At 47.0% G+C, this 12070-nt stretch overlaps 1 protein-coding gene across 2 annotated transcripts in view; it reads left to right on the top strand.

Annotated features, from left to right (window-relative positions):
- The window catches only part of LOC311116139 (DDB1- and CUL4-associated factor 15-like), a 20239-nt gene extending 8423 nt beyond the window's left edge, over positions 1-11816 (top strand). Inside the window, exons 7-13 of one of the 2 annotated variants that reach the window (XM_084191268.1) lie at positions 1048-1653; positions 1863-1954; positions 2213-2335; positions 4340-4422; positions 5059-5163; positions 5252-5367; positions 10439-11816. In XM_084191268.1, coding sequence (XP_084047394.1) covers positions 1048-1653; positions 1863-1954; positions 2213-2335; positions 4340-4422; positions 5059-5163; positions 5252-5367; positions 10439-10494 — 1181 coding nt within the window. In that variant the 3' untranslated portion in view covers positions 10495-11816. The remainder of the gene's footprint in view (positions 1-1047; positions 1654-1862; positions 1955-2212; positions 2336-4339; positions 4423-5058; positions 5164-5251; positions 5368-10438) is intronic. The other variant, XM_084191269.1, reaches the window with a different exon arrangement.
- The last annotated feature ends 254 nt before the right edge of the window (positions 11817-12070 follow it).

Raw genomic sequence — 12070 nt, forward strand, 5'->3', positions numbered from 1 at the left:
TCTCTGTCTCGTTCTCTTTCCCTCTCTTTCGATATTACTAAGTCCTCTCCTGTGTGATATTACTAAGTCCTCTCCTGTGTGATATTACTAAGTCCTCTCCTGTGTGGTATTACTAAGTCCTCTCCTGTGTGGTATTACTAAGTCCTCTCCTGTGTGATATTACTAAGTCCTCTCCTGTGTGGTATTACTAAGTCCTCTCCTGTGTGATATTACTAAGTCCTCTACTGTGCGGTATTACTAAGTCCTCTCCTGTGTGGTATTACTAAGTCCTCTCCTGTGTGGTATTACTAAGTCCACTCCTGTGTGGTATTACTAAGTCCTCTCCTGTGTGGTATTACTAAGTCCTCTCCTGTGTGATATTACTCAGTCTCCTCTCCTGTGTGATATTACTAAGTCCTCTCCTGTATGGTATTATTAAGTCCACTCCTGTGTGGTATTACTAAGTCCTCTCCTGTGTGATATTACTAAGTCCTCTCCTGTGTGATATTACTAAGTCCTCTCCTGTGTGGTATTACTAAGTCCTCTCCTGTGTGGTATTACTAAGTCCTCTCCTGTGTGATATTACTAAGTCCTCTCCTGTGTGGTATTACTAAGTCCTCTCCTGTGTGATATTACTAAGTCCTCTCCTGTGCGGTATTACTAAGTCCTCTCCTGTGCGGTATTACTAAGTCCTCTCCTGTGTGGTATTACTAAGTCCTCTCCTGTGTGGTATTACTAAGTCCTCTCCTGTGTGGTATTACTAAGTCCTCTCCTGTGTGGTATTACTAAGTCCTCTCCTGTGTGGTATTACTAAGTCCACTCCTGTGTGGTATTACTAAGTCCACTCCTGTGTGGTATTACTAAGTCCTCTCCTGTGTGGTATTACTAAGTCCTCTCCTGTGTGGTATTACTAAGTCCTCTCCTGTGTGATATTACTAAGTCCACTCCTGTGTGGTATTACTAAGTCCTCTCCTGTGTGATATTACTAAGTCCACTCCTGTTTGGTATTACTAAGTCCTCTCCTGTGTGATATTACTCAGTCTCCTCTCCTGTCTCCTGTGTTGTCAGCAGGTGAGCAGGGTCAGTCTTCTCAGATCCTGTTCAGAAAGAGAGCATCAGCCCCCACCTCAGAACATCAACCCCCTCCATCGCCCTCTTCATCCTCCTCCTCTTCCTCTCACGGGTCTCCCAACAGCCGCCCGCTAACCGCCAAGTCAAGCCCCGCCCCTCTCTCCCCTAGCCAATCACAAGCCGCCGCCCGGGCGCGAGAGTTCGCCGCCGACCTCTTCAGACGTGCCCAGGGAGGAGGGAGGGAAAACGAGGGAGGAGAGAGGAGAGGGAAAACGGAGAGGAGGGAAGAGGGAGAGGGGAACGTCGTGACTGAGAGAGAAGGGGTGAGCATGGAGAGAGAACGGAGGGAGGAGACACAAACGGATAAACTGACCAGCTCGCCACAGACTTCCGCTTCAGCTGGGAACCAAAGTGTGTCGCGACCTTTGCAAGAGGACTCTGTTCAGTGTGGCACGGTGATGTCTCCTGCCTCCTCGTCCTCCTCGTCCCCCCCAACTCCTCAGTCTTCTCAGGAAGCAGGCTGCAGCGAGCCGGGATATGTCAACTACACACGCTTGCAGTACCGCATGCCGCAGCCGGGGGCGCCAGAGCAGGATGCAGGAGGTGAGACACAGACAGACACTGTAGAAGAAGATATGTTTTCACATGTAACACACAATGTGCTTGGTCATGTGACTAGGAAGCTGAAACCCCTCCCTCTTTTTCCCCTCTCTCACCCTCCTTTCTTTCTATGTCTGCTTCCCTCTAAACTCCCTCACTCCCTCCCTCCCTCCCTCCCTCCCTCCCTCTCTCCCCTCCCTCCCTCCCTCCAGGTTATGAGGATGAGAAGGTCCAGCTTCCCTTCACTGTGACTGACCTGAAGGGACGCAACCTACAGCTGGTCACTGGGCCCCACAACGGACAGGTGTGTGTGTGTGTGTGTGTGTGTGTGTGTGTGTGTGTGTGTGTGTGTGTGTGAGAGAGAGAGAAATATATCCAGCGCTACCAATGGAGAGAGGGCGATAAGGAGAGAAATATGAAAGAGAGGTCTGTCTGAGAGACGGGGCCGGAGTGTGTTCATATTTACACCTGTTGTCTTCACTTAGTATTTGGAAGGAACCCAAGTCAAGGAGAACTGCAGTAAACCTGAACATGCTGAAGTGAGTGTGTGTTTGACCTACAGACTGTTTGTGTGGAGCAGTTGACTCTGGACTTTGAGTACCTGATCAACGAGGTGATCCGGAGCGACGCCCGCTGGGCTCCTCAGTTCTGCTCCTTCAACGACTACGATGTTGTCATACTGGAGGTATATACATACACACACACTAGACATACACACACTGTAGACCCACACGCTATAGACCCACACGCTGTAGACCCACACACTATAGACCCACACACTATAGACCCACACACTATAGACCCACACGCTGTAGACCCACACGCTATAGACCCACACGCTGTAGACCCACACGCTATAGACCCACACGCTGTAGACCCACACGCTATAGACCCACACGCTATAGACCCACACACTATAGACCCACACGCTATAGACCCACACGCTGTAGACCCACACGCTATAGACCCACACGCTATAGACCCACACACTATAGACCCACACGCTATAGACCCACACGCTGTAGACCCACACGCTATAGACCCACACGCTATAGACCCACACGCTATAGACCCACACACTATAGACCCACACGCTGTAGACCCACACGCTATAGACCCACACGCTATAGACCCACACGCTGTAGACCCACACGCTATAGACCCACACGCTGTAGACCCACAAACTATAGACCCACACGCTGTAGACCCACACACTATAGACCCACACGCTGTAGACCCACACGCTATAGACCCACACGCTATAGACCCACACACTATAGACCCACACGCTGTAGACCCACACACTATAGACCCACACGCTATAGACCCACACACTATAGACCCACACGCTATAGACCCACACGCTGTAGACCCACACACTATAGACCCACACGCTATAGACCCACACGCTGTAGACCCACACGCTATAGACCCACACGCTATAGACCCACACGCTGTAGACCCACACGCTATAGACCCACACGCTGTAGACCCACAAACTATAGACCCACACGCTGTAGACCCACACACTATAGACCCACACGCTGTAGACCCACACGCTATAGACCCACACGCTATAGACCCACACACTATAGACCCACACGCTGTAGACCCACACACTATAGACCCACACGCTATAGACCCACACACTATAGACCCACACGCTATAGACCCACACGCTGTAGACCCACACACTATAGACCCACACGCTATAGACCCACACGCTGTAGACCCACACGCTATAGACCCACACGCTTTAGACCCACACACTATAGACCCACACGCTATAGACCCACACGCTGTAGACCCACACGCTATAGACCCACACGCTATAGACCCACACGCTGTAGACCCACACGCTATAGACCCACACGCTGTAGACCCACAAACTATAGACCCACACGCTGTAGACCCACACACTATAGACCCACACGCTGTAGACCCACACGCTATAGACCCACACGCTATAGACCCACACGCTGTAGACCCACACACTATAGACCCACACGCTATAGACCCACACACTATAGACCCACACGCTATAGACCCACACGCTATAGACCCACACACTATAGACCCACACGCTGTAGACCCACACGCTATAGACCCACACGCTATAGACCCACACACTATAGACCCACACGCTATAGACCCACACGCTATAGACCCACACGCTGTAGACCCACACGCTGTAGACCCACACGCTATAGACCCACACGCTATAGACCCACACGCTATAGACCCACACACTATAGACCCACACACTATAGACCCACACGCTGTAGACCCACACACTGTAGACCCACACGCTGTAGACCCACACGCTGTAGACACACACACACTATAGAGACCCACACACACTATATACATATTTCAAATACTTATTTCCCTCATTAAAATGCAAATCAATTGATAACATTTTTTACATGCATTTTTCTGGATTTTTTTGTTGTTATTCTGTCTCTCACTGTTCAAATAAACCTACCACTAAAATTATAGACTGATCATGTCTTTGTCAGTGGGCAAACGTACAAAATCAGCAGGGGATCAAATACTTTTTTCCCTCACTGTATAGATATATATATATATATATATATACACAGTCTATACGCATGAGCACACACACACTCTACATGCACACACACTCACATCGGGTCAGACAGTAATGGTGTGTGTGTGTGTGTATCAGGTGTGTCCGGAGACTAACACGGTGGTGATCAACATTGGTCTGCTGCTGCTGGCCTTCTCCAACCCTGAAGAGGAACACTGCAGGTAACTACACTACACACACACACCTCTACACACTACACATACACACACACCTATACACACACACCTATACACACTACACACACACCTATACACACTACACACACACCTCCACGCTTCATCCCAGCTTGAACGAAAAAGGGAATCGGGACCGTATGTATTAAGTGAGTGCTGATCTAGGATCAGTTTAGCCTTTTAGATCACAACAAATAAGATTACATGGACGGGGGGGGGGGGTGATCCTAGATCAGCACTCCAGCTCTGAGATACAGGTGCTCAACTGAGGAACTTGATCATCCAAAACAGCATTCCTGACCTCCGAACACCTCACCAGGTGACCATCCCAGGAAAACAATTGTATTGGTCACATACACGTGTTTAGCAGATGTTATTGCGGGTGTAGCGAAATGCTTGTGCTTCTAGCTCCGACAGTGCAGTAATATCTAACAATTTACAACATATACCCAATACACACAAATCTAAGTAAATAGATGAGTTTAGTCACAACACAAACAAACAGGAGTGATTTTTATTTTATTTATTTATCACCTGGTGAGGTGTTTTGGGGTCAGGAGTGCTGTTTTAAACACCTCTGTCTGTCACTCACACTAAACGGTAGTTTTCTGTCTTGTCTTCCAGGCCCAACACCTACCACTCCAGTCTGCAGGTGAGCTGGGACCTCAACACAGGAGTGTGTCACACCGTCGGGGTTGGTGACCTCACTGAGGTCAAGGGTCAGACCAGGTGAGACTCTCTCTTTCTCTTTTCATACCACTCTTTCTTTCTCTCTCTCTTGTTCTTCATATCTCTTCTCTTCTCTCCCCTCCTCTAGTGGCAGTGTATGGAGTTCCTACAGGAAGTCTTGTGTTAACACCGTAATGAAGTGGCTGGTTCCAGAGAGCAGCTCTCGCTATATCAACCGCATGACCAACGAGGCCCTGCACAAAGGTACACATACCCTGGCTTGCGAAAGTATTCACCCCCCCTTGCCATTTTTCCTATTTTGTTGTCTTACAACCTGGAATTAAAATTGATTTTTGGGGGGTTTGTATCATTTGATTTACACAACATGCCTACCACTTTGAAGATGCAAAATATTTTTGGGGGTGAAACAAACAAAAAAACAGAACTTGAGCGTGCATAACTATTCACCCCCCCCCCAAAGTCAATACTTATATATATATATATATATATATACAGTGGGGAGAACAAGTATTTGATACACTGCCGATTTTGCAGGTTTTCCTACTTACAAAGCATGTAGAGGTCTGTAATTTTTATCATAGGTACACTTCAACTGTGAGAGACGGAATCTAAAACAAAAATCCAGAAAATCACATTGTATGATTTTTAAGTAATTAATTTGCATTTTATTGCATGACATAAGTATTTGATCACCTACCAACCAGTAAGAATTCCGGCTCTCACACAAGTTTTTCTTTAAGAAGCCCTCCTGTTCTCCACTCATTACCTGTATTAACTGCACCTGTTTGAACTCGTTACCTGTATAAAAGACACCTGTCCACACACTCAATCAAACAGACTCCAACTTCTCCACAATGGCCAAGACCAGAGAGCTGTGTAAGGACATCAGGGATAAAATTGTAGACCTGCACAAGGCTGGGATGGGCTACAGGACAATAGGCAAGCAGCTTGGTGAGAAGGCAACAACTGTTGGCACAATTATTAGAAAATGGAAGAAGTTCAAGATGAAGGTCAATCACCCTCGGTCTGGGGCTCAATGCAAGATCTCACCTCGTGGGGCATCAATGATCATGAGGAAGCTGAGGGATCAGCCCAGAACTACACGGCAGGACCTGGTCAATGACCTGAAGAGAGCTGGGACCACAGTCTCAAAGAAAACCATTAGTAACACACTACGCCGTCATGGATTAAAATCCTGCAGCGCACGCAAGGTCCCCCTGCTCAAGCCAGCGCATGTCCAGGCCACGCTGAAGTTTGCCAATGACCATCTGGATGATCCAGAGGAGGAATGGGAGAAGGTCATGTGGTCTGATGAGACAAAAATATAGTTTTTTGGTCTAAACTCCACTCGCCGTGTTTGGAGGAAGAAGAAGGATGAGTACAACCCCAAGAACACCATCCCAACTGTGAAGCATGGAGGTGGAAACATCATTCTTTGGGGATGCTTTTCTGAAAAGGAGACAGGACGATTGCACCGTATTGAGGGGAGGATGGATGGGGCCATGTATCGCGAGATCTTGGCCAACAACCTCCTTCCCTCAGTAAGAGCACTGAAGATGGGTCGTGGCTGGGTCTTCCAGCATGACAACTACCCAAAACACACAGCCAGGGCAACTAAGGAGTGGCTCCGTAAGAAGCATCTCAAGGTCCTGGAGTGGCCTAGCCAGTCTCCAGACTTGAACCCAATAGAAAATCTTTGGAGGGAGCTGAAAGTCCGTATTGCCCAGCGATAGCCCCGAAACCTGAAGGATCTGGAGAAGGTCTGTATGGAGGAGTGGGCCAAAATCCCTGCTGCAATATGTGCAAACCTGGTCAAGAACTACAGGAAACGTATGATCACTGTAATTGCAAACAAAGGTTTCTGTACCAAATATTAAGTTCTGCTTTTCTGATGTATCAAATACTTATGTCATGTAATAAAATGCAAATTAATTACTTAAAAATCATACAATGTGATTTTCTGGATTTTTGTTTTAGATTCCGTCTCTCACAGTTGAAGTGTACCTATGATAAAAATTACAGACCTCTACATGCTTTGTAAGTAGGAAAACCTGCAGTGTATCAAATACTTGTTCTCCCCACTGTATATATATATACTGAGATCATGTGACAGATTGTAACACTTGGATTGCACACAGGTGGACTTTATTTAACTAACTATGTGACTTCTGAAGGTGATTGGTTGCACCAGATCTTATTTAGGGGCTTCATAGCAAAGGGGGTGAATACATATGCACACACCACTTTTCCGTTATTAATTTTGTATAATTTTTTGAAACAAGTTATTTTTTTCATTTCACTTCACCAATTTGGACTATTTTGTGTATGTCCATTACATGAAATCCAAGTAAATTACAGGTTGTAATGCAACAAAATAGGAAAAAAGCCAAGGGGGATGAATACTTTTGCAAGGCACTGTATATACAATGAGTGTACAAAACATTAAGAACACCTTCCTAATATTCAGTTGCACCCCCTTTTGCCCTCAGAACAGCCTCAATTTGTCAGGGTTATGGACTCTACAAGATGTCGAAAGCGTTCCACAGGGATGCTGGCCCATGTTGACTCCAATGCTTCCCACAGTTGTGTCAAGTTGGCTGGATGTCCTTTGGGTTGCGAACCATTATTGATCCACACGGGGGAAACTGTTGAGCGTGTAAAACCCAGCAGTGTTGCAATTCTTACATTTTACATTTAGCAGACGCTCTTATCCAGAGCCACTTACAGTTAGAGTGCATACATTTTCATACTGGCCCCCCGTGGGAAACGAACCCACAACCCTGGCGTTGCAAGCACCATGCTCTACCAACTGAGATACACGGGGCTCTTGCCACACTCTACACTGCGCCTGGCACCTACTACCATACCCCGTTCAAAGGTACAAATATTACCATACCCCGTTCAAAGGCACAAATCTTTTGTCTTGCCCATTCACCCTCTGAATGGCACACATACACAATCCATGTCTCAATTGTCTCAAGGCTTAAAAATCCTTCTTTAACCTGTCTCCTCCCCTTCATCTACACTGATTGAAGTGGATTTAACAAGTGACATCAATAAGGGATCATAGCTTTCACCTGGTCAGCCTATGTCATGGAAAGAGCAGGTGTCCTTAATGTGTTCTATACTCACACATGGGCCAGCAGCATAACACCCAGCATCCCACTGCTGGCTTGCCTCTGAAGCTAAGCAGGGTTGGTCCTGCATCCCACTGCTGGCTTGCCTCTGAAGCTAAGCAGGGTTGGTCCTGCATCCCACTGCTGGCTTGCCTCTGAAGCTAAGCAGGGTTGGTCCTGCATCCCACTGCTGGCTTGCCTCTGAAGCTAAGCAGGGTTGGTCCTGCATCCCACTGCTGGCTTGCCTCTGAAGCTAAGCAGGGTTGGTCCTGCATCCCACTGCTGGCTTGCCTCTGAAGCTAAGCAGGGTTGGTCCTGCATCCCACTGCTGGCTTGCCTCTGAAGCTAAGCAGGGTTGGTCCTGCATCCCACTGCTGGCTTGCCTCTGAAGCTAAGCAGGGTTGGTCCTGCATCCCACTGCTGGCTTGCCTCTGAAGCTAAGCAGGGTTGGTCCTGCATCCCACTGCTGGCTTGCCTCTGAAGCTAAGCAGGGTTGGTCCTGCATCCCACTGCTGGCTTGCCTCTGAAGCTAAGCAGGGTTGGTCCTGCATCCCACTGCTGGCTTGCCTCTGAAGCTAAGCAGGGTTGGTCCTGCATCCCACTGCTGGCTTGCCTCTGAAGCTAAGCAGGGTTGGTCCTGCATCCCACTGCTGGCTTGTCTCTGAAGCTAAGCAGGGTTGGTCCTGCATCCCACTGCTGGCTTGCCTCTGAAGCTAAGCAGGGTTGGTCCTGCATCCCACTGCTGGCTTGTCTCTGAAGCTAAGCAGGGTTGGTCCTGTTCGGTCCCTGGATGGGAGACTAGATGCTGCTGGAAATGGTGTTGCACTGTTTCCTCTGGTCTAAAAAAAAATATCCCAATGCCCCAGGGCAGTGATTGGGGACATTGCTCTGTGTAGGGTGCCGTCTTTCAAAGGGGATGTTAAACTGTGGTCACTAAAGATCCCATGGCACTTATCGTAAGAGTAGGGGTGTTAACCCCGCTGTCGTGGCTAAATCCCCAATCTGGCCCTCATACCATCATGGCCACCTAATCATCCCCAGCTTCCAATTGGCTCATTCATCCCCCCTCCTCTCCCCTGTAACTATTCCCCAGGTTGTTGCTGTAAATGAGAATGTGTTCTCAGTCAACTGACCTGGGAAAATAAGGGTTAAATAAAAAAAGACTGACTGACACACTATCTTTATGTAAATGACAACTTCAAACTCTCTTATTATTCTGTTAACTAATGTGATGTTTGTCCCCCTCTCTCTCTTCTGTCTAGGTTCCTCTCTACAGGTGTTAACTAATGTGATGTTTGTCCCCCTCTCTCTTCTGTCTAGGTTCCTCTCTACAGGTGTTAACTAATGTGATGTTTGTCCCCCTCTCTCTTCTGTCTAGGTTCCTCTCTACAGGTGTTAACTAATGTGATGTTTGTCCCCCTCTCTCTCTTCTGTCTAGGTTGCTCTCTAGAGGTGTTAACTAATGTGATGTTTGTCCCCCTCTCTCTTCTGTCTAGGTTGCTCTCTACAGGTGTTAACTAATGTGATGTTTGTCCCCCTCTCTCTCTTCTGTCTAGGTTCCTCTCTACAGGTGTTAACTAATGTGATGTTTGTCCCCCTCTCTCTTCTGTCTAGGTTGCTCTCTACAGGTGTTAACTAATGTGATGTTTGTCCCCCTCTCTCTTCTGTCTAGGTTCCTCTCTACAGGTGTTAACTAATGTGATGTTTGTCCCCCTCTCTCTTCTGTCTAGGTTCCTCTCTACAGGTGTTAACTAATGTGATGTTTGTCCCCCTCTCTCTTCTGTCTAGGTTCCTCTCTACAGGTGTTAACTAATGTGATGTTTGTCCCCCTCTCTCTCTTCTGTCTAGGTTGCTCTCTAGAGGTGTTAACTAATGTGATGTTTGTCCCCCTCTCTCTTCTGTCTAGGTTGCTCTCTACAGGTGTTAACTAATGTGATGTTTGTCCCCCTCTCTCTCTTCTGTCTAGGTTCCTCTCTACAGGTGTTAACTAATGTGATGTTTGTCCCCCTCTCTCTTCTGTCTAGGTTGCTCTCTACAGGTGTTAACTAATGTGATGTTTGTCCCCCTCTCTCTTCTGTCTAGGTTCCTCTCTACAGGTGTTAACTAATGTGATGTTTGTCCCCCTCTCTCTTCTGTCTAGGTTCCTCTCTACAGGTGTTAACTAATGTGATGTTTGTCCCCCTCTCTCCTCTGTCTAGGTTCCTCTCTACAGGTGTTAGCTGACAGCGACCGGAGTACCTGGATCATACTATGAGGGACAACAGAGGGGTGTCCTGACACCAGAGGCTCGGACTGTCACACACAGACACACACACCGACACTCGCACACACACACCGACTCACACTCACACACAGTCAACCTGTTAGCTGCTACAGTAACAGTGAAAGGGGGCGTCTCAAAAGGCACCCTATTCCATATGTGGTGCACTACTTTTGACTGGAGCCCTTATGGCTGTGGTGAAAAGTAGTGCACCACATAGGGCCTTCAAACTCAACTCTGGACCTCAAAGCCAGTTCCACTGATTTAGAACTGGGACACCAGGTGTGTGATATTAATGATCAGGTAGAACAGAAAAGCAGCAGGCTCCGGACCTCGTGGGGTCAGAGTTGAACAGCCCTAATATAGGGAATAGGGTGTCATGACTCAGTTACTACGTGTCGCCAACTTGGATCTGTGCACCTGCCTCTGTAATGTTGTAGGATGGAACAAACATTGTGTGTTTTTCACATCTTCTGTTTGATAATTGTGGACTATATTATGGAACAATTTGCACCCGGAGCTGGACTGAACAAAGATGTTTTTACTGTGTTTTTTTTAAAGTTTCTTTGGTATCATTTTCCGTTTTATGCCTGTGTGTGTGTGAGAGAGAGAGAGAGAGAGAGATGTGTATGTAGAGAGAAGTTGTGTGGCCCTCATGCCTCCGAGATTCTACTGATGTTCTCAGAACCTAAAAGGACACTCCTCTAAACCAGACCTACATATGAACTGGAACCAATCCTGTTATTTGTCGCTCTGGAGTGACGTTGCCCCTAAGTACAGATGTAGGATCAGCTTCCCCTCCCCCAATCCTAACCATTAGTGGGGGACATTTTAAAACGGACCACAGATCAGTATCTAGGGGCAGCTTCATCTGTCTCTCATTTTACTGTTGACAGAGTTCTTCTTTTTCTGTGTCCAAAATGGCTCCCTATGTAGTGCACTACGTTTTGTCCAGAGCCTCATTAGCTCTCATAGGCTTTGGTCAGAAGTAGTGCACTGCATAGGGAATAGGGTGTCAGTTCAGATTGGTCCCTTGTCTTTATAAATGTATTTGTATGTGATGGAGTTAGGGTTGCAAAATTCTGATAACTTTCCCAACATTTCCAGGTTTTCTACAAATCCTGGTTGGAGGATTCCAGATTTACTGCTTATTCCCTCATCCCAGGAATCTTTTTAGGAAAGTTACAGGAATTTTGCAACCCTAGATGGAGCAGAGGCTTATGGGAGATGTAGTTTATCAGGCTGTATCTTTAACAGACTGGACAGAGAGCATGGTTCACTTGAATATTTTTGATAAAAATAAATAATTGAAAGATTTGTCTTGCGTGGGGTTGTCTATTTCCTGTGTGTGTGTGAAGAACAACACTTTTTAAAAACGTTTTAAGAGATTGTGTGTGTGAGAAGAGGGAAACATTTGTAAAGTATGTATATTTTCCATTTAATGGCTAAAGGTGGGCTGGTATCACGTCTTTATGGTGCAACAACTATGAGCACAAGATGTTGAAAAGACCTCTAACATCTCCTGCTCACTGGGTACTGATAATAAAACTACAAACTCGTCACAGGGATT

This window comes from Coregonus lavaretus (assembly GCF_964263955.1).
Source record: "Coregonus lavaretus genome assembly, contig: HAP1_SCAFFOLD_288, whole genome shotgun sequence".
Taxonomy (NCBI): domain Eukaryota; kingdom Metazoa; phylum Chordata; class Actinopteri; order Salmoniformes; family Salmonidae; genus Coregonus; species Coregonus lavaretus.